This window comes from Rissa tridactyla, chromosome Z (assembly GCF_028500815.1).
Source record: "Rissa tridactyla isolate bRisTri1 chromosome Z, bRisTri1.patW.cur.20221130, whole genome shotgun sequence".
NCBI classification, from domain to species: Eukaryota; Metazoa; Chordata; class Aves; order Charadriiformes; family Laridae; genus Rissa; species Rissa tridactyla.
Genome location: NC_071497.1, coordinates 6,308,145 through 6,336,057, shown reverse-complemented (window position 1 = coordinate 6,336,057; position 27,913 = coordinate 6,308,145). Strand labels below are relative to the sequence as shown.

General features: G+C 37.6%; 2 protein-coding genes across 4 annotated transcripts in view; one reads left to right on the top strand and one right to left on the bottom strand.

The window, feature by feature from the left end:
- RASA1 (RAS p21 protein activator 1) overlaps positions 1-27,913 on the top strand; it is a 61,724-nt gene that overhangs the window by 18,424 nt on the left and 15,387 nt on the right. For 2 of the 3 annotated variants that reach the window (XM_054184553.1, XM_054184555.1), the window contains exons 3-13: positions 2,035-2,170; positions 3,082-3,152; positions 5,760-5,877; positions 6,923-6,954; positions 8,578-8,630; positions 9,314-9,464; positions 15,866-15,944; positions 18,876-18,996; positions 21,167-21,323; positions 23,189-23,276; positions 26,675-26,752. In XM_054184553.1, the coding sequence (XP_054040528.1) occupies positions 2,035-2,170; positions 3,082-3,152; positions 5,760-5,877; positions 6,923-6,954; positions 8,578-8,630; positions 9,314-9,464; positions 15,866-15,944; positions 18,876-18,996; positions 21,167-21,323; positions 23,189-23,276; positions 26,675-26,752 (1,084 nt within the window). The remainder of the gene's footprint in view (positions 1-2,034; positions 2,171-3,081; positions 3,153-5,759; positions 5,878-6,922; positions 6,955-8,577; positions 8,631-9,313; positions 9,465-15,865; positions 15,945-18,875; positions 18,997-21,166; positions 21,324-23,188; positions 23,277-26,674; positions 26,753-27,913) is intronic. The other variant, XM_054184554.1, reaches the window with a different exon arrangement.
- CCNH (cyclin H) overlaps positions 26,096-27,913 on the bottom strand; it is a 29,365-nt gene continuing 27,547 nt past the window's right edge. Inside the window, exon 10 of the transcript XR_008463656.1 lies at positions 26,096-27,492. The gene's annotated coding sequence lies outside the window, so the exon portion shown is untranslated. The remainder of the gene's footprint in view (positions 27,493-27,913) is intronic.

The window sequence follows — 27,913 nt, the reverse complement described above, 5'->3', positions numbered from 1 at the left end:
TTGCAGTTTCATTCGTTGACTGCCAAGTGTGTGTTTTTGTTTGGTATTAAATAAGCAAGTGTTACGCTCAAGAATAGTGTCAATCTCAAGAATGGCAGCCTTAAAGTGATTTCAGGCAAATCTAGGGATGGATCCCCTACGTCCCACAGGGTAGAAGTTCCATTTCCACCAAAGCTTGTTCTTTCCCAATTGCAGCCTATCAGGAACGGGTGAAACTTCCATTGCTAAAAAATGTCCCTCATATTTTGTTTCCTGAAAGTGTTATTTTTCACGTTAAACCTTTCTCAGATTTCTGTGCAACTGAAATCCCAACATTTTAGATGAAAGTTTCTTAAACTCTTTTAATTCTTTCGGCACCTCATGAAAGTTGCATACAGACATAAATGCTTATGCAGCATATGATTAATTTATAGCATCTGAATCTGTCAAAACGCTCTTTTTTTCACTGAAGTGTTACCCTTTTTTGGTGAGTCAGAGTGATGCAAAATATTTTGAAGGAAAATATTTATCTTTTAATCTTGTCCTTCAGAATTTTCTGTGATTACAGAAGTCTTTCTGTATCTGCTAGCTCAGTGTTCAGAAGAAAGTTTTCATTTAAGCTTGATGAAATAATAATCTGAAACAGTAAATTTCATTTTGAACCTAGTTTCTATTGAATAATTTACCAAGGAATCTTACAGAAAATATCTCAAAAAGATCTAGCCTATGTCCTTAAAGTTACATTATTTTCTGACTTCCCTTGCAGTTGCTATATGCTTAAAAACTTTAGATTTCATCTCTGAAGATTCATCTTTGTATACATGTTACATCCCTGTTTGGGAGAAATTACTTAGTTCAGATAACTGAACTGAGAAGCAAAATTTTTGGGCAGCAATGTATTGGAATATTGACCTGCTGAGGAAGAGTAAAAATGGAGGAGACCATTAAATAGCGTACTTATTTGGGATGAAGGATAAGTTGATTCGTAATCAAGTGTTTGGGGGTTTTTCCCCCCCCTTTTGCTTTTGATTTGTTCACAAGCTTTGTGAAGAGGTCAAACATGAAGTAGAACACTAAGAAGATTCAAGTATGTTTATTCTTGGTACTGTAATTTATTTTGAAATAATCTTAGGATCATTTCTCTCTCTTCTGGAAATGGGAGAGACAATTAACACGAGCTTTTAGATTTTAAGTCCTTTTTCACTTTTCCAAATGACACTTAAGTGTAAGGGGGATATTTTAAATGCTGTTAACTCTTTTATCTAAATAAATAATTCCTGACTGCTTCTAGAATTTGTATTGACTAGCAATGTGAACAGACATGGTAATTCCCATTTTTGATGCAGCAATGGATCTCTGTACTTTCAGAAAAACACAACCCTTAAAGAATAAAATGAACAGTTTTGTAAGAATCCTTTGTTGTGTTAAACTACTGAAATGGTTTTGTAAGCTTTTTTGCCATTAGTTAGCAAATTTTGAAATTGAGTATAAAGAGATACTTTGATCATTCCAAAGTAATTTCTCAATTTTTATTACGGATGCTAAACTAACTGTAAGAAAGTGACTGGTTTTTGAAGGTATATGTCTTCTGCATTTTATAATCAAGTGCAGTTATTTGTTGTTAAAATATTTTGATACTTTGTTAAACTTTTATGACAGGCTTATATAAACTTATGTCCTGCATTATACAAGTAATAATGCTGTTGTCTACTAGTGCATTTTTTCAGTCTTCCATGACACTAACAATTACATTTTTCTGTTTAATTTCATAAGTTCCAACAAATGTACTGGCTTTTTTTTTTTTGTGAATCAGCACTTCCTTTAGCCTTAAAATACTGGTGTATCAGGCTATATACATACACAATTTTTGATGAAATATTCATTACCTAAGATTTACTTGATGTTTATAGAAACCTTGTAATACTGTATTTTGCTGAACGTAGACACTGGTTTAAAAATTAAACTATCACAATTTCCTTTTTCTTAAAAGTTAAAAAAATTGGTAGCAAAAAGTTGTCTTAAGTCAAACATTTTTTTTTCTTTTAATATTAACAGGATTATTGCCATGTGCGGAGACTATTACATTGGTGGACGTCGTTTTGCTTCACTTTCGGACCTAATCGGTTATTACAGTCATGTGTCCTGTTTGCTGAAAGGGGAAAAGCTCTTATTTCCGGTAGCACCTCCAGAGGCAAGTAGTAAAATTTTTAAGTGTTGTTTACTTAAATGTTAGTAACTTTAATCGCCATACATTTTTTTTTTTTTTTTTTTTGGAAAAAAGCACTGTAGAAAACTTTCTGTAGTTCTGTGTATGCTCAGCATACTTTGAAGTATAAGGAACATAAAAATGCATTCTTACTGATACAAAGTAATGATTTTTTTAAAAAAGCAGCTATTTAATGAAAGTTTGTAGTGAGAAAGCTGCATCAGGCATTGCAGTTATCTCCAAATGTAGTAATAGCATTGTAAGTAAACAGAGATGAAGAAGAAAACGTGCCGTTCTTGCCTAGTAAAGAGCACCATTGTACTGTAACCTCTACGGAGTTGTGATATTTTTGTCTTTAACAGTGGTTTCAATATATGCATCCTGGAAATAACAAAGGATTCTGAAAATGGTGCTTCTTTCACATGCCCATCCTTAAAACAATATAAGTAATTAAAATGAAAAAAACCCAACTGCGTAATGCACCCTCCCCCCAAAAAAAACCCCACAACCCAAACAAAAAAACCCCAACAAAACCCAAAACTTCAGTAAAGATGTTTCTGAATGTTGAACTTCTAGAAATTTACACTCTAAATGGAAGAAAATTTAAAAGTATACTTCTATGAGAATTATCGTACTGGTAGTTAATTTTGAAGATGATAAACATACATTATCTGTCCTGCTAGAAGAAAAACAAAATAAGAGCTCTCATAGCTAGCTCTGTGAATTATGCTTTTCTGTCTCTCGGTGGTTTTGAGCTTAGAAAATTTAAAACTGGCAAGGGGGATATAAGTGGCTGTTACCAGTCCTTTGCTTCCAAATAGCCTAATTCTGGGGAGAAGGATTCTACAGTAGAAAGAGGGAAAAAGTATTGTTTGCTCTCTTCTCTTAAATTGTAGCCTGTGGAGGACAGAAGGAGAGTTCGAGCAATTCTACCTTACACCAAAGTGCCAGAAACTGATGAAATAAGGTATGTTTTAATAATAGGAGTAGTTGTGAAATTCTCAAGAGTATTTATGAATGATTTAAGTATATGTTCATAGGAAAATACTATCCAGTTATATCTTAAAACAGTTAGGTTAAAGGATGATGCTTCGCTGTTTATGTTGGATATAGCAACAAGACTTTTTATTCTTGGTATGTTTGTTTGTATTAATTGTAAGGGAAGTTACAAGGGAAATTAGATTTATAGAAGTAAAATTAGTAATGTTATAGCTTTGAAGTATGCTTTGTAAAGCTCTACGGTTTTCTCCAAGAGGGTAAATTTGTGTATAAAATAATTCTGTGCAGAAATGCCTCATGTGAGTGTGTGAAAGAAATGAGCTAGGCACTCTTCCTGAACTGCCACATAGCTAATAGCAGATAAATAGTTCAAGCCAAACCATTTCTGACCACTAGAAAGAGAATGTGAGCATTGACTACTCATAAGTGGAAGAGCAGAGTATTTAATGCCTTCTTTGAAGTAAGAAAAAAGGAGTAATGCTGAAAAAGTTTTGCCTGTAATGTTCTAGTATTCATTTTCTTACCTGTGCTTAGAAACCTGGTGACCATTTTTTCTAAGTTCTCTTCACTTCTCTATTCATAAAATGGAGCAAGAATGATTCTCCATTCCCTTCTCATACCTCTCTCCTTTTGGAAAGAGTCTGTATTGAACAAATGATACTTTAAAATGTGTAATCTCCCATAATTTTAAAATCTTAAAAAAATTGCGGAATTGCAGGCCTATCTCATATTCACAAACTTTTCTGTTAACTGTTACTCGCTTCCTTTCCAATGTTGGTACCTCAGTAATTTCTTAGGGATTGTCCCCACCTTTCTTGCATTTTCATGAGGTGCTATGTGGAAAGGAAAAAAACCCTAACAGTCCCATATCCAATAGAAGAGCATGTGCTGGTTACCTGGAATTGATGCTGCTTTCTTGAGATGTCAGAATTATTATTTTTTCAGATGGAAACGTAGGAGGATTTGAAAGAGATCTGTAGTGATTTTTAATCTCTCTAACGAAACAGTCTTGGTTTCGTAAGTTGTTTTAACGCGCCAGTTGGGAATTGGCTTAGGTTTGGAAGTATTAGCCTAAGCTATAGAGAAAGGTATGTGGAAATTTATCCCAAGGTTCACAGTCCAGTCCTGTCTGACCTCTTTAAAGAATGTGGTGAGGATATTTGAGATTATGTATCTGTCTCTCAGCAGATGAGAAGGGGGTAAGACAGGGAAGGGACTCTCTAATTGCATATTGCAAGTAAGGCTACCTACTATGCGTAAGAATAAAATGATGGCTTTGAGTCCATTAAGTGCCTTATTGCACCTACCAACTTCAGAGGAAAAAGCATTTTATTACTTTGCTATCATAACAAAAATTGTAGAAAACTATACCTTTTCTCCCTCATTTAGGGTTCAGCTAAAATACAGTGTTCTGTGCTTGGGTTTTGAGATCCACATGGCTGAAAGGGTTCTGTTCGTGGCTTAGCTGGGACCAAAGTTCTCAGTTTGTTCTAGGTCAAAGGAATATGCTCTTGAAAGACTTCATGCATTTCAGAGAATCTTGACCTTAAATTTTAATATCATAGTTAATACTTCTAAAGTTTGAAGTATTGCAGGGTTAACTTCAGCCTGTGTTCCATGCAGTTACTTAATGTATAGTTATGCAGGGGATGTTCTTTCTGTCTGTCAGCCATTCTTAGGATTCGGGTTCATTAGCAGCTGAATTTACTCTGCGTTTACAGTAGTCCTTTGTTATTTTTTGCTCTTTAGTTCTTGCTGTTTCTTTGTGCTTGAGTTAATGCCTTTTCTGTTAGCCTACTTCAGATGAGAGAAATGCCATAGAAATTTGCTATGTAATTTTCGACTGAGATAGTAGTTAATGAGTTTCAATACTTTATTGCTATTTTCTGAACCCTGATGCATCATCAAACTTGACTGAGAAGTCTCACTGTGCTACAGTGAAAGGTTTTCATATGACCTGAGTTTGGGATAACACTTAAGGAGTAATTTACACTAACCTTCCAGAAATGAAACTCCCTTAGACATGTTACTGTTTCTTATTTATGCTTTTCTTGTAGCTAATTGCATGGCTTCTCTAACTGTTCTGTACTGTCTTTGTAGCACTTGTCTTCATATGTGAGAACATAAAGAAGAGATATTCCACAGGCTTTTGTTGTACAAGATTAATTTTTGATAAAAGGAATGTTATTTTCTAATAGACTATTAAGGGTATCTCTGGTTATTTTATTTTTGTTTAGTATTTGATCTCTCTTGACAAAAGAACAAAATTACTAACTTTTATTATTTCTGCGGTGTTACTTTTGTTTTATACATCCTCAGCACGCTTTGATGTTGACAGAACTGAAGTATGTATTAGATAGTAAACATAAATCAGCACTATAAATACTCATATATAGTAGCCACTTAACGGTGAGGAAGAATACACGTGATGTGCTTGGAGCATCAGTTCATGCATTTTTCATGAACAGGTTTTCTCAAATATTTTGCAGAAATTATACTCAAGATTTCATTGTGTTCATTAAACTTTATATTATGATTGTATCTCTGATCTAAATCTTGCTGTAACCCTCTTCAGTTTCCTTAAAGGAGACATGTTTATTGTCCATAATGAATTGGAAGATGGCTGGATGTGGGTTACAAACCTACGGACAGATGAGCAAGGTCTTATTGTAGAAGACCTCGTAGAAGAAGTGGTAAGTCATTTTTATATTCAAATTTCTTAAATTAATGAGATTTTTTGGTAAAACAATATTGAAATAAACCAAAACTAGTGACATTTAATTTCCTGTTTTCTAGTTATGTACTTTTCTAAACATAGTAATTGGAGCTGCTTGTTTTAAAATAGTGTAACAAACTTCTAAGCATAATTCAGTATCAAAAAAGTGCTCATTTGCGTGTTGTCCAACGAGAAGTACTAATGAATGATTATGTTTACTAGGCAGTTTCCTAAACTTCACTGTCCTGGTAAAGAATCTGGTACTCAATTAATTGCATATTCATTTTTTTATTTGCCATGAAACGTTCACAAACTGTACAGAATGTAATTTCACATTGTGGTAGGTCTTTATCTTTTTTTAAGGTTGAAGTGTGGGTTAAAAATCTATTGATGAGTTAATTATACCTAGAAAGGCTTGTGTGGGCTCAAGAAGCTAGCCAGGTGACCTGCAGATAATTCAGTTACTGTAGGGGAACAGAAGGTTTAACATACTTCAGAAGGGGGAAAAAAAAAAAAAAAGAAAAAAAAAATTATTATTTTTTTTTTAACAAGCTCACCATTGCTTTGGAGTCAAATATTATCAAACGTCTTTGATAATATTTTCCTGCATAGTACGTGTGTTTTGCTAATAGCAGTGTTACCTGCAGATGCTTCTCACAGGTCTGTGGCAGGATGTGAATGGCTAAATTGACGTGGCAGCACTAGATTATTGAACTGCAGACTGATGTATCAGTGATTAAGTTAACCTTAGGAAAGCTGAGATTTAAAAAAGTCACCACTTTTAAAGAAGGACTTGAAAACATGACAGGAGCAATCCTCTGAAATAACATATTTTGGCTGAATTTCCACTTAGTGATTGAAGAGGAAAATTCTTTTCATGGAACTGCAATGAGCCTGTTGGTTCAAGAATGTCTTAGACTTAATGCTACAGAAAGCCTTAAACTATGAAGTTTTTTTTTTTTTTAAAAAAAAAACTGAGCTGTATTGTTGACATGCACTTAATATGTTAATTTTCTTATTAGGGAAGAGAAGAAGATCCACATGAAGGCAAAATGTAAGGATTTTTGTTTTGTTATTAAAAGCAATCATAACTGTTTCTAAGCGTCAGCTATGATATTTCCCAACTTTTGGGAAGGTGAACCAAAGATACTTAATTTTTCATCTCAAGACTTTTTTCTATACTAGCTGCTGAAATTGCATGATAATTAACATGAAAGAGTCCTGTAATAAGTATACCTATTGCTAATGGGTTTTGCAGTGTTAAAATCTTAGATGAGTCCCTGTATGATCACTTTCAGCCAAAATATGCACAATGGAGTATTTCTTGACCATAGTGTTTGCCTCAGAGGTAACCTTTTTTCAGAGAGAGAGCAAAGTACCATTAGAAACATGATAGTGTGATACTTACAGCTTGTCTCTGTTAAATTTCAAAGAGAAAGCCGGAGGGCTCGTAAGATTTCTTCTATTTGCTTAAATACTTAGATTTCTTTTTTTTTTTTTAGATTGACTGCAATTTAGAATCAACAATGTATTGATATGTCAGGCTGTTGATAGATTATTTTCAGTAGTAGTGACGAGTGGCATAAGAAAGTTCCAGAAAATTTCTAGTGGCTTGATTATTTCACCTGTCCTCCATCTGCTTGCCATATTTGCACCTGCTGCTTTTTCTCTGTTGCCCAGTTTGCAAGAAGCTGATGGCAGAAAGAGGCATTTCTTGTTACCTTAACAGGAGAAAGAAAATCGCTGGTGTATTTGTTGTTTATTTACTGCTTGCTAGTGTTCTGCTAGTCAATTCGGCCGTAGAGAAGGCCTTCAAATGCTGGGGTTTTTATTTATTTATTTATTTATTTGCAAAGTAGTTTGTAGCAGATGCATGGAGCTTTGGTACTGCCCGTCTACAGTTATTTGTGCCACTCAGAGGAATCCTGGGGAGACAGCGATTCCTTCGAACATTCCGGTAGCCAGAAATTATTCTCTAAAGGTAGTATAGAAAGAAAATTAGAACGGGGGCTCTTTATTGATACATAAAAAAGCCATATTTTTAGATTTTCATTAAAGGACAGAAGATAAGCTATTAAGTTGTAGCATGTCAAGCTGTTCTGTGCAGTTCTAAGTATCGGGCTGAGACTGGAGGGAGGCTGCTGAACTTCTTTAGGACACTGCTCTGACACTGGTACTCTGGGAAGGTACTAACTGTGAGATCAAAGCAGTTTGTATTCAGTAGTCTAACAAAGCTAGGTTTTATTTCCACAGTTTCTGGCAAAATTCTGTTTTTCTGTACAGTGTTTAACCTCCTTGCATGAGCTTTGGGTTTCTTGATTCAAGTAAATTGCTCTATGAGACTGATGATTCAAATGATGATTCAAATAATGCCTGTCAAATTACCTACTGTTTAGACAATTCATTTTCATCTCTAGTGGGAGTTGGATTTGAACATCAACTCCAAGTGCTGGACATTTTTACTGAAATTATTTATATACCAGTTCATGTTAGTTTTTTCATGCTGTTGTTAGAACAGAATCATTAAGTAGCATAATCATTGATTATCTCATCTATATGTATTAGGTCTTTTTAAATAAAGATCAATTCATAGGTGCCAGAGCCTTGGATGTCACCACAGCCAAAAAAGAGAGCTGGGTAGTCTTGCTTTCTAATTTTTCTCTTCATCTTTGTTAAGATGGTTCCATGGGAAGATCTCCAAACAAGAGGCTTACAATTTGCTGATGACAGGTACTTGTATTTCTGATTGAAATACAGTGGTAGTGAAATGGCACAAAGTGATCCTATTCGTATTAAACTGTGGCAAAACTTCTTTTTATGTATGAACATATATGAGCGTCTTAGTCTGACCAGCCCCTGTGGTTGTTACCTCGGTAGAATACTACATTGGAAGAGAACTATTGTGGCTATGAGTATTGAGTATGTTCTGAAGTACAGTTAATAAATGTGTAATAAATTATTTCATTTATTGATGTCTTCATCAAAATGCTGTGGAGAATAGGCTTTTATATACCTAAAGGAAAACGTATTACATACTTTTTTAGCCTTTTCATAGAGCAAATACTTCTTTAAATGAAAGCATCAAGATTTCTGACCCATATTTTAAATAGCATATTTAAACAATTTCTGTTCTAATACTCAATTTTTGAAAACATGCTGTCAAACTCTTTTTTGTAAGCTCTTGTAAAGAAGTAATAATGATGTAGCTAGGTTGCCAGCTACGGCTAAACCATTTTGCATTAATTTTGGCAGTTTAGAACTAGTTCTTCTAGTCTGAGGTCACTATTGGAACTTACTTTATAGACTTTGCATTTCTTCAAGTGTGCAATTCATGCTAATTTATGAGGAAAAAGATTTGATAAGGGCTCAAATCTAACACTGAGAAAATTAACACTTTTATGGTATCTTTTCAGTTGGTCAGGTGTGCAGTTTTCTTGTGAGGCCTTCAGATAATACACCTGGTGATTATTCACTTTATTTTCGGACCAGTGAAAATATCCAGCGTTTTAAAATATGCCCAACATCAAACAATCAGTTTATGATGGGAGGCAGATACTATAATAGGTAAGTTTTAATGGTAAAAGGAATTGTGCACATTTTATTTGTGTAAAGAATTTTTGTAACTTGCTCCTGTTAATTATTTACTGCTATAAGACTGTAGTTTTCTTAATAGTATGCTAACCATTTTACTTAACTTTCTTAGTAGTTACTTGTAACTGAGACAGTTCTTAAACCTTACAGAAGGCTAAGCGTAGCTTCTTTCTTTTGAAGTGTTGTCTTTCTTCTGCAAACCAGTTTCTTCACACGCTTCTTTCTCTTCCAAAAGCTTGTGGATCGTATGGATCATATGTGGATCTGTAATTGAGACAATGCTGTGTTGTCTTGGAAGCTACTATTTGTATTCTTGTCTATTTGAAAAGGGAAAATGTTAATCTGATCTGAGACACTCGATAGGATTTTCGAATAATACAAATGGATATTTACAGGAACAGGGAAAAAACACCTTCATTATTGGAAAAAGCAATTAAATTCCATTGTAATATGTGTGTAATACTTGGGTCAGAAGTACAGATCACTTCCTTTAGAGTGAGCAAACTTGAGATGTGTTTGTTTTCCCGTTGGTACAAGAAAATAGTAATTTGTACAAGAAGAAAAAGAAATAACAAGAATTAATTAAGTTTTGTGGGAGAAGCTATCAGTGCAGCTTGATAATGTTGTCTTTAGAGTTGTCGTAGATGCAAGACTTCTCAATAATGAAAACTTGCCTCCTCCTTTTTAACAGAGGTGGTTGCCTGCCTCATAAACTCAGCACTTTTCCAGACTTGCTCACCTAGAACCAGGGCATTCTTCATCCCAATACAGAATTTCTCTCACTTCCAGCTTGGCTTCTGAGTGGTTAGAGATCCAGCAGCTGGTGTGGCTGACAAAATGTCGAGGTCTCCTAACTAAGAAGTTCAGTGGACTTTTTCATATGACTTCAAACGGACAATGGTGTGAGGCTAAACCATGGGAACCTTATGAACCTATGCATATCCCACACCCAGGCTGCTTGAATACCTTCTACATTAATCAGTCTGGCCTCCAGACATCCTCATTGAAAACCAGGCTAGCTGCTGTGTCAGCCTTTCGTGAAGGTAAATGCTCTTTTGCCCATTCTCTAGTTAAGTGGCTTACAAGGAGGATGAGAGGCTTGGAGCCCCCTCTGTAGGTGATGTCAAACAAACTAGCAAATTAGCGGAACTGTTATTCATCTCAATTAGTTGAACTCTTATTAGTCTCAAATGGTTTTGCAGCATTAAATGGTATTACCTTCAGAAAATTACTGTGTTAAGTTATTCCTTTAAATTACTTTAGAATACAGTGCTGGATTCACCTGAAGCGTGTATATAAATTAGATTTATCTGAAAAAGATTCTTTGAATGGAAAAAAAGATTGTGAAGTTAAGCAGCACTAAGTTATGACAAAATGCTTTTAAACTTTTTTTAATATTTTGGTACCTACTTTGAAGAGAACTTCCTCAGCGTGAAAGAGAATATGAGTAGCTTTAAAAAGCTTAATTTTTGTTGCGTGTTTTGGAGAATTACTACTATATTCCTAGGCTCACATTCATTCCAACTTTAGTATGTGCTTCAAATTGTCAAACTTCCTGGAGGTTCAAGTATGCAATGCAAGATAAAAATGCTGCAAAATGATGAAGGTAACTGCCCAAATTCGGTAATGTAAGATCTACTGCAGAGGGCAATAAATAAGAAACAGGAGAGAAGGAATAACCTTGTGGGCTTTTTAATTCTTGTATTAGTTTATTTAATGGGGACACTGTAAGAAAGAAATCTTTAAACATGTGAAGGCCAGTGCGTTTTTGTTGTGTGGAATAATGGGAAGTGTCTGAAAAACAATAAACAAGGCACTGAATCCAGAACAGAGATATACAAAGCATGAATTTATGCAAGATAATGAAAGCATTTATAAGCATTTCTTGGTGCAGAGAGTTCTGTCTCTGCGGATTATCTAAGAATGTAGTGTTTGTCATCTTAAATCTGAAGTTTTCACCTTGGAGTGCTGCTTCTTGTTTTACTGCATCTGTTCAACAGTTTCCATTAACTCTAAGCTTTTTTTGTATTAAGCTGTTCAGTAAATGCTCTCTCTCAAGGTATCTCCTTTGAAATCTGGTACTAGTATTAGACTAGTTCTTTACAAAATGGTCCTTCATAGAAGACTATTTTTAATAGTCTCTTAAAGTTTTTGTGATTGTAATTGGGGTAAGAGATAAAATGAAAGCAATCTGCTCTTTGCCTGCAGAGTATCGATTACAGTTATAGTCTCAATAATTTATAGACCAAGATTTTCCATACAAAAGTAAGAAGAGAAAGAATAGTAAGGAAACACAAAGTGAAAGAAGTTTGTTTTATTACGTAGATATTTTGATTATCCAGGTGTGGGACTGGAACCACAATAACCTGTATAAGGAAGAGTGTGTCTGCTTGTATTCCAGAAGGAGCTACTGCAGGTGATCACAGGGAAAGAGGTCCTGGGTACATCTCAGGAACCTCGTAGTCCGTGCTGCGCAGGAAGACTTATTTTTTTCCACCAGCCTGTTCCTTTTGTATGTGCTTGCACCACTCTGTATGTAAATTGCTTAAAATGTCTGTTGATGAGCATGACCGACGGGCTGTGTTTGCAGTCTGTTATAGGGAGATCTGCTTTCATTATTTCGTTCTCTGGTATCGTCTCTGCAGAACAGCCATCCTGCAGTCTTTCAGCTGTCCACGTGAAGGTCCCAGTATATAGCACCTATATTGCATACCTGTTGCGGGATTTATGTTGACTGTGTAACAAAGGAGTATTTTCCCATAGACTTTAGGAAAGCGTTTAACTTTTGTGGATTTTTCTGTTTATTCCGTGGATAACAGATTACTCCATTAGTCATCTTTCTACATTTTCATGGAAAAATTAGCAAAGCCGTTTCTTGGTGGTTGTACTGAGTCTCACTGGGGTGAAGTTAATTTTCTGTACAGCAGCCAGTATAGCGCCATGATTCTGATTTGTGACTAAAACAGTGTTGATAACACCAGTGTTTTGGCTCCTGCTGAGCAGTGTTTGCTCAGTGTTGAAACTTTCTCTGTTTTCCAGAGATCCAAAGAGGTATACTCAGTAAAAACTGGAGGGGATGTTTCGTCTTCCAAGGTGGGTGTTGCTCAGACTGTGTGAGCATCAGTCTGCTTGTGAGAGGTGGTGAGCGATTGCTTTCACATCACTGGCATCCTCCCCCCTCCCTTCACTTATTAAACTGTCTTTATCTTGACCCACGAGTTCTGGCGGATTTGCTTTTCCTGTTTTCTCCCCTGTCCTGAGGGCAGGGCATGAGCAAGCACTGCAGAATGTTGGGCTGCCGACCAGCATCACCCCTCCACAGGTGTTTTAACGTCCCCCCGCTCTTCCTCCTCCTTTTCTTGAGCGTTTACTGCTGAGCGTGACACTATCTGGCAGGGAACGTCCCTTTGGCTGGCTCAGGCCAGCTGTCCCGCTGTGTCCGCTCCCAGATCCCTGCCCACCCCTGTCCTACTTGTGGGGTGGGTGCTGGGGAGCAGGCCGGGGAAAAAGGCAAGGCTCAACGCTGCGAGGATGGCTCAGCAGTAGCCAAAACACCGGTGTGCTATCAGCATTTCATCGGCCACATATCTAAAATGCGGCACCACGCGGGCTGCTAGGAAGAAAATAAACTCCATGCCAGGCAGACTGTGTACGGTTGTGATTTTAGTAACTGTGTCATGAGGTCGCAATCCAAAGATGTGCAATTAGTGGTGTACGGCTTTTACTACAAAGGTGAATCGAACACTAGAACAAGTTACCCAGAAAGGTGTGGAGTCTCCTTCCTTGGAGGTGCTCAGGATGGGACTGAACAAGGGCTGGAGCAACCTGCCGTCACTGACCCTGCTTGGAGCTGGGGGCCTGGCCTAGGTGGTCTCCAGAACTGCTTTCTGCCTTCACCCGTTCTGTGAATAAGTTCCATGTGTGTTTCACAGTGGTTTTTACGTAAGATGGCATTTATTCCTGTTTCAATTCTGATTTTTGAACGTGTGGTAGGAAAACCATACCAGGCCATTTCTCCTGTCCTTTTCTTCTGTCTGCCTTCTTTCCGAAATTCAACAGGTAGCATTCCAAAAAACCTGTAAAATTAGGTGGTGTTCTTTGTTTCTAGTGATTCTAAGTCAAACAAAAAGATAAGAAACATTGGACCAATGGTTTATAGAGTGAACAAGCTTTCGAGTTATCTCAGATTTGAAAGACAGCACAACTTGCAAAGTTAGACAATTGGAAGATAATTATGTTTCAACTGGTAGATTAATCTGTATTGTCATAGGCTGAACAATACTGCTTTAGCATTAATTCTTTGTCTTCATAATTTCACAGTGTATAGGATGGTGGTGCTTAGTTCTGAATAATTCTCAGTTCACTCCAAGTATTAAATTACACTGCTCATGATGGTGAGATACTGTTAAAATCATCCAAGTAGCTGTAACCTGGGGAACCTAACAAGCCTAATGCTGAGCACTTTACAATTACTGAAGTAACTGTACTGTAGTATTGAGATCCATCTTTATTTCTGTATATCAAACCAAGTTTAACTTTTTTGGTGGTTTTGGTTTTTTTCCCCTCCAAATCTATGTTTATTTGTACTTACCTTGATGAGTTTTGTGTAAGTAGGATTGTTGTTGCTGTCAGACATTGAAGAAGGCTTCGTGATTCATTTTCCTGTCCTCTAGATAAGTTTTGTTGTCCGTCTGATTTCATGCTTGACTTTTTACATGTTAGATAATGCTGATCACTTGCGGATTCACATTCTGTAGTGTACTTGTCTGGAGATACCTGCTATCTCTGTGTTTGCAGTGTTTGGTTTGTTCAGGCATTTGAGCTGTCGTAGTCGTAAGGCAATATAAAGGTCGCCATCTGAATCACCTTCACTTGAGGGAGGAGAGGGCTGCAGAGCCAAGCCCTTAGTCGCTCCATCAAGGCGTAGAGTCCCGTTCTGTACAGTACTCTAACTTGGAAAGGAGTTTTCAGATACAACTGAGTGTATTCTTCAGCCTGCTTCACACAATTGGAAGAAATCAGGCACCTGCTCCTTCTATTGAGGAACTCCAGCTGGCATTTTTAACTAAGGAAGGAGAGGAGGCATTGACAGGCAAGGTATTCTTGATTTGATGGGTGAAAAAAAATTATATAATGCTGTTTTACTTATTACAAGATGTTGACAGTAACTATTCGACATGCAAAAATATAATGACTGAGTCATTCTTTTCTGTAGTGTGGCAAAGTTTAAATTTTTATGCAGAAAGTGGCATATCCAGATTGCATCTCATTAAAAATTGAAATAAATTATTTGATTTCAGTAATACTGAATGAGAAATTCATGTCATTCTACATACTTGAGAAACAGACGTATTTGTGGCAAGATTAATTACTGTATTAAGTGTGCAGTAGTTCATAGCTTTAGAATGAGAGAGAGAAAAGTGAACCAAGATGTCTTGCTATAGCTTTATTTAAATGTTTTTGAGATTAGTTTTACAGTATCAGATACTGTTCCTGTGTTGGACACAACTGCATCCCGTTGTAACAGGTTGAAGATTTCATTGCTATGTGCCTTGTTGATTATCTCTGCACACACTGCTAAACATGCATAAAGTGAGAAGACACATGCAGTATATTTTTATTTTCTACTTAACTATTTAGTTCTTTTTTTTAGGTTGATCTTTTGTGTACGAATGATTCATTTCTACTTTATGTTCATGTTCCTATTCTTTATTACAGTGTGAATTTCAGTAACCGCAAAAAAAATAAGTTACAGCAACTCTAGCGCCTTGAATTTCAGCTTGTATCTGTCACTACTTCACTCCTAAGCCTTCCAAACGCAAATGTGATCTGAATCTGGTGATTAGAATGAATGCTTCCCCGTGGAGGAGTGCTAGTGATTGAGTATTTAATGTAACAGTATAGCTCAGTGATTCCCAAGTATTATCTGTATAAGCTCTGATACAAACCTTTTCTGTTTCTATTCCTGTCTTCCTAGAAGGAAATTGCTCTGCACTGTGCTGTCTCCCATTCCCCTTCCCTAGTTACTCTAGGACTTTGAAAATTATTGCCAATGAAATAGCAATTTTCAGCCTGGTTGGAGAGCTGGTAATGCACATCTGCTACTTGAATGTGGAAAAAGCAGTGTCCTCGATTGGCATTTTAAGCAACTAATTAAAATATTTTGCAGAGTTTAGAATTAATACATTCTGAATACAGTTTTGTGAACTTTCTTGACTTCAATACGTTAGTAAATTCTCATTGCTGCAAATGAGATTATGATGTTTAACACTTGATTTTATTAAAACTTTGTGAAAAAGTTTTCTGTGGTTGTATGGAAAAGCAAATTCTCTAACCTGCTTAACATTTGAATCCTCTTTTTCTTATTGGAACAGTATTGCTGACATCATTGAGCACTATAGAAAAGAACAGATTGTTGAAGGATATTACCTTAAAGATCCCGTTCCAATGCAGGTAAGATTTTGTCTCTGAGCGTTTGTTGTTGAAGACATAGACCTAATCATCATCAACTCAATTTATGAACTGAATCACAGCAGAGATACCAGTGGTAGTTAAACAGCGTCCTCTCCAATTCTGATTTTTTCAGCTCGTGTGTTTCTTTTGTTTTATCCTCAAATGCATTCACTTACCAAAGGTTGGCTTGTAGTCAACAGAAAATACGGTAAGCTCTGTCTGTGCTCTGAGGTGTTCCTCCTCTGCTGTGTGCCCCTGCCTCTGGTCCTTGGTTCAACCATGCTGTGCCTTAGTCCCGTGTTAGGGGGAACCAGGCTGCTGCCCTCCTGTCTTCTGTGTCTGGCGTTTTTCTTCTGCCAGAGGAAACCTGTTTGCACAGAAAAGCTTCAGGGATTATTGCAGGGCTTGTTCTGGAGCGCTCTTGCCCCATAGTAGAAGTTCGTCCTAAAATGCCACCAGTAATAAGCACACATCATCATCATCTAGCTTTTCATAAGCTTATAGCTAGTTATAAAGTACACATGTATATTTTGTTCCCTCTCTGTTCCCTAACTTTCCTGTTTCAATGGTTAGAAATTTGCCCTTAATTTCCTTCCTAAATAGAGTTATGGTCAATTCATGCGCCTCTGTGAGATTTGTCATATTAATGTGAGAACATTTCTTGTGTTCTGCCTTAGCTCACTAAGCTGAGCATACCAAAGCTGATCTGTCCTTTTGTAATGTTCTCATCGTTGCCCTGCTGCCACCAATTTTGGTTCAAGCTTGCCTGTCTTGAATGTGGTGACCAGAACAGTTTAGAGTACCATGTCATGGGTAATTCCCTTTCTCTCTGGAAAATACTTAACAGAAATATCCTAGAATAGGTGTTACTTTCTGTGGTGGGTTGACCCTGGTGAGCACCTAAGGACCCCCACCTTTGCTTGCTCACTCCCCCTCCTGCAGGATGAGGGCAAAAGCAGAAACACTCCTGTTTTGAGGTAAATACAGTTTAATAAGTAAAGGAAGGAGTGGGGGGTATGATGCAAAGGCAGTCACTCACCACCTCCTGCAAACAGACTGGTGCCCGGCTGGTCTCTGAGCCGGAGACACACCCCCCCCCCCCCCCCAGAGTTTTATTGCTGATCATGATTTTGTGTGGCAGGGAATGTCCCTTTGATCAGCTGTCCGGGCTGTGTCTGCTCCCAGCATCTTGCCCACCCCAGCTGAGGAGGGGGGCAGAGTGTGAAATGAAGAAAGTCTTGAGGTTGTGCGAGCACTGATCAGCAAGAGACAAAACACTGGTGTGTTACCGACACTGTTTTAGTCACAAAACCAAAACACAGTGCCGTGGGGGCTGCAGTGACAGAAGTTAACTCCGTCCCTGCCAGACCCAGTACGTGTTCATAGCCATGTTATATCATAGCTCACTCCTCCTGTGAGCAACTCAGCTGTTCAAGTTTCTCATTTTGTTTTCTAGTGGTAAGTGCCAGCAGGTGTAACTTTTATGTTGTACTAGTAGACTCACACCTTGTTAGTCCAACCTTTCCTATACTGCTAATTGTGTTGTGTCATCAGTGCTTCCCAGTTGTTTGCTGCTGTTAACTTCTGCTCGGTAATGCGGCTCGAACAAAACGCAAATACGAATCCTGAGACTGCTCCTTGAACTTTCCTCGTGCTCCATCGTCCCTCTTGAATCATGGCAGTAGTTGTCTTCATTTTAGCTTTTTGCATGTGCACCTTACAGTTCCTGTATTAATAATCTCTGCATTTAATAATTTTCCGTGTGAGGCTAATTCAGATTCTTTTAACCTATTCAGAGATATTTGTGACTTTGTTTAAAAATTTAGTGGTCAGTGTTACAATTTATGTTCAGCTTTGTGTTATCTCCCTTCCACATACTACTACATTTTATGGTTTTTAGGCGGGGGGGCGGGAATCCAAGTCTTGCATATTTTTAGGGTCAGTCTGATTGACTTCCTGTGTCTACTGTGAAATTTACTTAAAAATATTTGTCACTAGATCTGTTCTTTTGTGCACCTTTCTTGTGTGGTTGTGGAGATTATCTTGAGCTTGTAACCATCTGGATGTTGCTTCCACTGTAGGTCCGGTGATTCCCGGTAGTAAAATACCGAAGTATTTTTCATCTTGCTTTTGTCATGTTGTTCAAAATCATAATTCTTGTAGATACAGGGGCAGGAAGAAAAGTAGAATGTTTATTATGCACAAGTTCATATGTCACTTTTCATCTCAATTCTGTTCATACCACTTTACAATCTTGCTTTTCATGTTTTCTTTCGACTAAAGAACTTTTGCTGATCAGCTTACTTGGTAAGGTCAAACTTGGCTTGGCTTTTGGCCATTGTCATTTGTTACTTGCAATTCCAGATCCTTCACACAGTTTTCTGTGTGAATTTATGCTTTTCCTGCTTTCTGTTTCTACTTTCTTCTCTTGTCTTGAGTTCTACTTAATTAGGACATGTGAGTTCTAATGAGATTAATGAGGGACTGTGAAACTTTGAGTGAGTTGCTTTTAATTGTGATCTGCGCTATTCCTGTTGCTTCAGAGTTTATCCATCATTACTCAGTCCCAAAAGCTTTGTTAGAAGACAGTTAGAAGCTAGATCAATCTTCAAAGACTTGCATACATTTAACAGAAATCACGGTGAAAGATGCTGCTTTTTATTTAATATGAAAAAGACACAATGTTACTTTGTAGAAGTTGGTCTGTACTGAAAACTTCTGTAATGATTATGGAAATGTGGAAGTAGTTTTATTACATTTCTAGCAAGGGTGTTGTATGAAAAATGATATTGCTTTATTAAAATGCAGGAGAGAACAATAGTAGTGAATTGGTAGCATTCAGTGAGATGATCCTCGTTGCAGCTTCATAGTATGCAATTTTTTACTGGTGATTTCTTAGCTTAAAATATGTTTTTCTTATATGTTTACCAGCACCAAGAACAAGTACTTAATGATACAGTGGATGGAAAAGAAATCTACAATACAATTCGTCGGAAAACAAAGGATGCTTTTTATAAAAATATTGTCAAAAAAGGTTATCTTCTGAAAAAAAGTGAGTTATGTTTACTTCTATATTTTTTATTTTTTTTTTTAAATAATGCAGATATGGTTCATAGTATCATAGAGTATCTCAAGTTGGAAGGGACCCATAAGGATGATCGAGTCCAACTCCCTGCTCCGCACAGGACTACCTAAACCGTACAACTAAGAGTGTTGTCCAGATGCTCCTTGAACCCTGACAGGCTTGGTGCTGTGACCACTTCCCTGGGGAGCCTGTTCCAGGGGCTGACCACCCTCTCAGGAAAAAACCTTTTCCTGATGTCCAGCTTGAACTTCCCCTGATGCAGCTTCATTCCATTTCCTCATGTCCTATTGCTGGTCACCCAGGAGAGGAGATCAGCACCTCCTGCTCTGCTGGACCCCTTGATGAAGGTGTAGACTGTGATGAGGTCACCGCTCAGCTTTCTCTTCTCCAAGCTGAACATGCATATTTAGTGAATTTAGTATAGTAGTGGTACTAAAAGGACAAAACTGAAGTGGGGGGGAGGTTCTAGAACGTGTGTGAAGAGTATGAAAGGTCTCCTTAAGTAGTACATGAATAGAACAACATGATACATAAAATTGCATGCAGTGTGAAAGTGCTGATTGGCAGTTTTCTGAAAAAAAAACCAAAACAGAGCACAGCACAAAAACTGGGCGTGCTTGTCAAAGGTAGTGTTCAAACTTACTAAATGAAATATATTTTCATAAAACATAAAGTTTGTATTAATAGGAATAGGGAACTCATTAATTATAGCTGATAGAGTAGGTTAGAGAGAGCTAGAATAGTATAAATATGGACGTTTGCTGGAGTGTATATTCTGCTGTATGAGATGTATAGCAACTTTTTTAGGGTTCTAACACTGACACAGTCAACATAACATACAATAAGTACATTAAAAGATGACTGCTTGACTCGTCTCAATGTAACCCTGAAGAGCTAGCTGACACTGAGCAAGTCTTTGAAGCTCTGAGGAAGCCAGTCACTTCCCCAGTGTTACATTTCTACTTGTTAAAAATCAGCATTAATGGAAACAGAAGAACTATCAATAGTAAAATTTCTGCCAATGACAGAGACCATAACTAGAAGGGTAAGTTACAGACAGTAATCTGGATAGCAACCAAAAGTCAGAAAGTAAGTATGATTTTAAGTATAGCTAGCTATAACAGAGACGTTAAAAACCCCAAGCCACCCCAAACTGTAGACCCTCTGAACAGAAGAAGGAATACATCCCTTAGATTGAGAAGGCTGATTCTGAGAGAAGATGTAGAGGGATGTTGTAGAGTGAGGTATCAAATAATGAATTGAAAAGCTTTAGGTAAAAGAGATCATGAGATACTTTAAATGTGCAAACTGGAGTACTGAGCAGGTGTGGGGAGGTGGCACACAACTGCGTATGGAACAAATTCAACAAAAATCACTCTTCCATAACGGAGGCAGAGTGTAGTAAGTGGATTTAGATTTGTCTTTTCAAAACAGTGCTAGTATTCATTTATTTGAGGCCCATGGTGGATTTATGATGATCAAAGCATAAAATTAAGGCTGAAAGTTTTTTCTAAATGGTAGTGACTTATGCATTAATTAGTTGCAGAAAGTTCCTAATCCACTGTAGTTCAGAGAATGTTTTCTCCGAAACAATCAGCCAGATTCTCAGACACAGTTCTGTTGGGGCATGTTCTGATTTAGGTTTGTACGTAACATAATCCCATTTCTGTTCTTCAGCCGTACTGTTTTAAGATGTGTAATGCAATGTGTTAAACATGGTTCAGAGTTCAGGAGCAACTTTGTCGTGTCAGGAGTCTGTTTCTTAATTAAAACTGTAATAAATGGGATCCAAAGCATCATTATTTGCAGACTGTGTAGATACAGTCTTAACAGTGACAGGAACTCACTGTCCAGGCAGCTCATACACGCTTACTCAATCCTGTTGAAATTAGTGAAAATGTTTAGAGAACCTTTTGCAACTCTACCTGCATCTGTGAAGAGGGTCTAGTTATAGCTACATGTTGCATAAAATTGAGTATGTGTGTTGATACTATAACTTCAGTGTGATTACCTGTACATTTTTCTTCTGTTTGCAATTTGACAAAAACTTTACTGCCCTCTTTTGTTATCTTCATTTACAAAGTTTACACTTTATTTTAAACAGTATCGTAACTTTTTTTGCTTGACTCTTCGACAGGTAAAGGAAAGAGATGGAAAAACTTGTACTTTATATTAGAGGGAAACGATGCCCAGCTTATTTATTTTGAAAGTGAAAAACGAGCCACAAAACCCAAAGGACTAATAGACCTTAGCGTGTGTTCCGTCTACGGAGTACATGACAGCTTGTTTGGCAGGTAGGACACTGGCTTTTAATTCTCGTATGTGCAGCAGCAGAGTTGGCTGCTAGTTAGAGGCATGTACAAGACGTGGGCAATATGTCACTAGTGAGCAAGTAGCCTTGGCTCGCATCGTGGCTCATACCAAGAGTCTGTCATTGGTGTGGATTGCAAGAGCAGATGTAGTTGATGAATAATAACTTGTTTAGCTGTGGCAACTCCATTGCTAGCAACCATCCATAAACAACTTCTCGTAAGAAATCTTAGAATTGACCGTTAAATTTTTATTGTGAGATGAGATGTGATGATGATTACAGCTTTTTTGCATTATCATTTTTTTCAATATTGAGTGCATTAGTTGCTCCATGTTTCATTTTCCAGACATCAGCATTTAGGAACTGAGGGTTTTAAACCTTTTGAACTAAGAATTGCCAAGATCAAGAACTTGTCAATTCTGAAAGGTCTACATTCTTTTGATAGGTTTTTGAAAGCTAGCTTCATTAGACAGAGCCTGTAAGTACTTCTCTATTTAAGAAAAAGTACTTTTGTTAGATTAGACCAACTTAGCAGTAAACTAGTTCATGTAAGTCGATATTCTCAGAAATTGTTTTTGTAGAGTTACTATGTGCAGAGATAATTTTCACATCAAATCTTATTTACTGTAATACGTTTGATATTCAAAATACACCAACAGCAAGGAATGTGATTATCAGCAAAGAAGCTGAGAAACTGATATCTGAAGTCTTTCAGATATCATTGGTGCCTAACAAGAAAAAGTTTACATATTTGTTCATTGGTATTTACAAAAAAAAAAAATCCACTGTTTTGTATGGAAGAAATAGGTACATTTACTCCTACAAACATTAGATGGAAATTCTGGTTATCCCATGGATCTTAATATTTATTAAAAAGTTATATATATAGTCAACTTCTAGTTACCTTTGTGAAAAAACTTCAAGACAAATGCTTAAAATTGTAGCATTTCTTAAGATGCAAAGACTGGTGCTTTTGTTTGATATGTTGTGGTTTTTTAATCTTTTTAATAATTTTGAAAAACCCATTAAACTAATGGAATGGGGAGCCTAGGTACAGGTAGAGTACCAGGACAGTAATAAAAAAATTACTGAAATGTTCCTTCTGTAAGGTGGCAATTATGCAGGAAGCTTTGGTGCGTATTGTAAACAAGGAACATTTTGGTCAACAGTGGCAGTCTCTTAATCAGCTTTTAGGAAGCGGTGCTCTGTGGGCTGAAGCGCAGCGGGGCAGTAAGTGGTACGAACTGTGGGTAGGAGGAGATGCATGGTTGCACCGGCTTAGGAAGCTGCTGGTGAGGAAGCGTAGCTGAGATAAAGTTCCTCCTGCGTTTTAAGCAGCTGGTAAAAACGCCTTTGCCCCTTTTCTCAGAAGTACAGCGAAGTCTGTAGCTTTGCATAGTTCTCTGGTGGCGATGATTTAATTAGCCCCAGACCTGGCTGCTTCCTGCTCTCCCTGAGCCAGACCGGATGGCTGTTTTCTGCCTCAACTGTAAGTCAGCATACATTCCTACTCAGTACACGCCATTCTAAAAGTTTCTCAGTATTTTGAAACAACCTAGCTGTACTGAAGTGAGGTTTTATTAAAATGACATAATACATTAAAAAAAAAAAATGCAGTTTTGAAGGACCTGAGAAATTTTCTAGTTGGAGTTCTTCCTCTTTCCATGTGTGATGATGCTACATGTATACAAACAAAAATCGATGCAATGTTCAATGCTCCTTACAGACAAACATCAGAAATGCATTAGTTCAGTGTAAACTTCGTTTTGGCACAGACCAACAAGTGAAGAGGTCTGTTAATATTACGAAGATTAATAAAACTTAACCTTTTTTTTTTTTATTTTTAAGGCCAAACTGTTTTCAGATAGTAGTTCAGCACTTTAGTGAAGAGCATTACATCTTCTACTTCGCAGGCGAAACTCCAGAACAAGCACAGGTGAGAGCTTTTATTGGTAAATATAATTTAAAAAGTAATTTTTTTCGTCTTGTGGTGCTTAATGATGTTGCCCTTGTTAAACAGGAAGCAAGTTGTTGTGGTTTTGGCCGGATTGGCCAATCAGAATGACAGATCCCCCCCACACACCAGAAAGGAGAGGAAGAAGTAAGGAGATTTATGAGTTCAGAAAAAGAACTAAACTACTTTAATGAAAATAATAATAAATAAGGAAATAAAAGATAATAAAATTTTTTTTTAAAAAAGTACACAATATATACAAAACCGTATCCAGCTCCCAGGATGACGATTGCGTCACCAGCAGACACAGGGAAAGTCCCAGACTGGAGTCAGGGATGGACAGGAGCTGAATTCAGATCTGGAGTCGGGAATGCTCGGCTTGGGATCAAAGGCAGACGAACAGACAGGGTCCTTCTCAGACATCGGCCATTGAAGAAAGAGCGAGCCAAAGCAGCCTTGCCCCTTTGATCCCTCAGCTTTTATACTGAGCGTGATGCAGATGGGATGGAATACCCTGTTGGTCAGTTTTGGGTCTCCTGTCCCGTCTGCTCCTCCCTGCAGGTGGGACCCCTCTACGCTTCTCCGCTTCCGACCCTCCAACGGGGCAAACAGCGAAGTTATCTGACCTTGGTTGTTATAGCGATAAGTATAACCAAGAGCCTCTGTGCATACCATTCCTTGGTATAATTAGGTCTTACCACTCTGAGAGTGAACAGTTTGTGAACAATGTGCTGTTAATTTCAGAGTTTAGTCAGTTAGAAGAGGCCCAGCTAAAAAGTAAAATTACAAAACAGAAAATTGGTTCTGTTTTACCTCAGACCAGGACACAAGTCTATCACAAATAGTTAGTGGCTGTGTCTATATTAGCAGGTGTTATAATGGGGTAGTAGTAGATCTACAAGGGGAACGGTTGCTGCTGAGAACCCAGCACCTATGTTACCTGCACTTGGGGTTTTTACTTTGGACAAGCTCCAGTTGGGTGCCGTGGACTGAACTTGCTTTATTTTACACCGTATGTTTGTGGTGTAATGCAACATATTTTTTTGACATAGTACAATGCTGAAGAATAGTTTACATTCCAAGAGTTTTGCAGGTTATAAACCAGAGCGTGATAAAGTGGGCGTTTTCCTTCAAAGGCGTATTCCTGATACAAACTAAAGTGCTAATGCACCTGTGTGTGCCCAGTGACCAAAGTATACTGAACAGCTGCCTCTGGCAGTTATTTGTCCTGTCCATGAACTGGTGGTTGTTCATAGTCTTGGGCTCTGATCATGCACAAAAAGTGAGGTTTTCTGGTTTTAGTTGGTATCCTTTAGTTACTAGCTCTCCAGCGTTGATGTTTGCTGATTAAGAATTGAAGGATAGGAGCCTAATTCTCTGAAATTCACTCACCAGCAGAAGCGCATATCTAAGATGAGACAATGTCCTTGTTTATTGAGTTTATAGCTCTGAAAAACCACAGCTCTGAAAAATACATACTGCATCAGAAGTTAAGCTTTGCGTTTGGTTTTATTTGAATGGAATTAAAGCTGATTAGAGCACTCGTAATAGACTGCTGTTCACTAGAGTGTGAAGGCTGAATTAATTTAGTATCCTTCTTGTGCTGTATATAAAGGAAAGCACGAATTTTCCTGTTAAATTAATACAAATTTATGGAAGTCACTGGGATGACATCAGAATGATGCGGTAGCGTTTGCCACACAACTTTTAATGTCTTTGAGAAGCAGCACGCTGTACAGTAATTGAGGATCTATACATTAATTTCCACACTTGTTACTGTACATTCATTGTGTCTGCAGTGTCTTTTGTGTTCAAGAAATTAAAAGAAGTAAAAATGTGCAGAAGGCAGAATATCCTGTCCTGTTCCCTGAACATTTGGTATAATCTGCTTTTGGGTTTGATCTGCTTAACAGGCTGTTCACTGCATTTATACAGAATACAGGGGGTTCTTATAATATGGCTTTGGCCCAGGAAAAGTTCGCTCTGTAACATTTCATGGAAGAATAGTTTTATTTGTATATTGAGGCTCTCCTATAATGTGGCAAATAAAAGATCAGAGCAGCGCCATCCTATGGGCTGTGCGTTGTCTTTATGGTTTGTACAAAACAAAAGCGCATAGTAAAATGCAGCCTTACCTGCCGGTGCCACTGTGCTTGCTGTGCACGTTGTGAGCTGTGGCATTTAACGGGAAGGGTTTTCCTGCTGTGAGTGAGTGTAGAGGCGTACTAGGCATCCAGGAAATATTGCTGTTAAGAGTGTTTAGGAGGCATTTGTTTCTTCGATTGCTACTCCTTCTGAGAGTAAGGAAACGAGCAGCTGAAACTTTGTGATGCACAGTTGAAAGCTTTTCCTTCTGTGGAAGGTTTTAAAACCTGGAACCCGACTCGCAAAGTGGTCTGTCAGAGAGCGGCTGCAGTAAGAGTTCCTGCATTTCGGAAATGTGGAAGGTATTGTGAAGGATAAGACTGAACAGCGTCGTGGGTTTTTTAGTGACATAGTGAAATTGTGCTTTGGGAATAGATGGCGGATCTTTGAGATACAGACTTAAAAAGGCCGTGGGTCAAAACCTAAGTTTTGTGCTTTGCAAGAGCTATAGAAAACGTGGTGGCTGGGGGACAAAAACTGGCGACTGAGGCTGTAACACATCTTCCACCTTCCGCAGGCCCATTGCAAAGCTCCTCTCTTGGCAACTTTCTCATGCTGCAGTGACTTTTTCAGAGGTGGCCTGTCGAGTTGGCAGTGCCTCTTAGCAGCTTATTTGTTTTAAAAAAAAAAAACAGGCACAAAGGTTCCACAGTCAGTTTGGTGTTAAACAACCTGTTTATTTCCTTGATCAAAACAGAATCCATCCGACCGTTCATCCACTCTGCTTTACGCGTTTGTGAGCAAAGTGGGGAATGTTGTCTGTATTCCTCTGTGTTCCTTTGCTGATGCTGTTTTAGTTTTTGTTTGAAGTATACACAGTATTGCGACTGCCATGCAGAAGTACCGGAGAGAATAATCAGAACAGTTTGGCTTGTTAAGTGTAACTTTCTTAGAAGCAAACAACTTTTGCTTCATTTTATATACCATTTGTAATTTAATGTAATATTACTAGACTGGAAAATTGGTAAAGGTCATGCTGTATATCCATTAGTAATGCTTTATATTTCTAAAGGAGAAAATGGTTCAGATTTGCAAATCCTTTATTAGGTTTTGCTCAGTACAGATAAGGATTTTGCTTTAATATTCAAACTTGCATACTTCGGAATTACAGAAAACTTAGGTTTTGCCGAGCTAATGGGAAAACTTCAGATACTCTTTTTAGATATGTCTGTTCCGCTGCAAGAAGCTGTATCTGACTTTGTTTTATTGCATTATTCTGCGTCCTTCTCTCTTAGGACTGGATGAAAGCTCTGCAGATGTTTTGCAGTTTAAGAAAAACCAGTCCAGGAACATCTAATAAACGTCTGCGTCAGGTGAAGCTGATATTGCGGGGTTGGCGGTGCATGTGGAGGATGTTTTGTCTCCTCATTGCAAAACAATACTGATATATCTCGGAATTTTACTTTCAACAGTAGTAAATCCTGCATGTACTTGCTTTCCTTTTCGAAGCTATGCAGTATCCTTATGAAACCAACCAGAACTGTGTTGTTATATCCATATACGTAAAACCCAGAATGGCTTTAGGTAATCTGCACGTTCTCTGCTAGGTATTAATTTCTGACCACATTTGAGTAAAAGTGTAAAGAAGTCAATGTCTGTATTGTCCTAACTTTTAAAATTTACCAGATTTGGGAAACTTTAAAAATTTGACAGACTTCGGTGGCGTGTAAACAAAATACTTGTTTAACTAATGTTACTTATTTTCAGCAACAAATACATGCAGAACCATGCTTGTGGCTTAATTCTCTCGGCCTCTTGAAAGCGCTGTGTTTGACAGAATATCCTCGGAAGTAGAGGACAGTTAGTCATGAACGGCTCCAAGTCTTTGGAGAATAACAGGGAAATACTTCAAGAATCCCTGATAGTTTTGAATGTTAGGGATATTGAATGCAGTTGTTACAACAGACAGTGGAGAAATGAATAAAATAGGATGTTTTTCATGATGCAGAACTGTTCTGTAGATAACATTAAAGGTGCTTGGATGCTTCTGAATAAATGAGCTAAATTAGGTGAGTTCACAGCTGGAGTGGTAAGCGAAATTGAGGGCGTCAAGCTGCAAAAGCAAAGCAAAAAGAGTGATAAGCTGAAATAATTCTTTACTTTAAAAAGCAAAGAAAATGCTCATCTACGTAAAGAAATAGAATGTGTTGCAGAAGGGAATTTTACATAATCTATTAGGAAAGCACCAAATAAGCACCAAATAAGCCATTGTGTTTGGAATCGTCCGTGGCTCTTATTCAAGGTGCCAGTCTTTGACTTCAGTAAAATTTCCTGTGCATAGAAAAGTTAGTATTTTCAAATCCTAATGCCTCAAAGATAATTTTAAAATAAAATAACAAGATGCCTTAAGAGCATGGGGCTGGAGATTATTTTTTTCAGTAATTATTTGAGTTATTTTGTCACTGGTGCCTCTTAGAATGTTGTTCCATTACTTCTGTTCCTCGATGCTCTTATTAGAAAATTTTTGTTCGTAT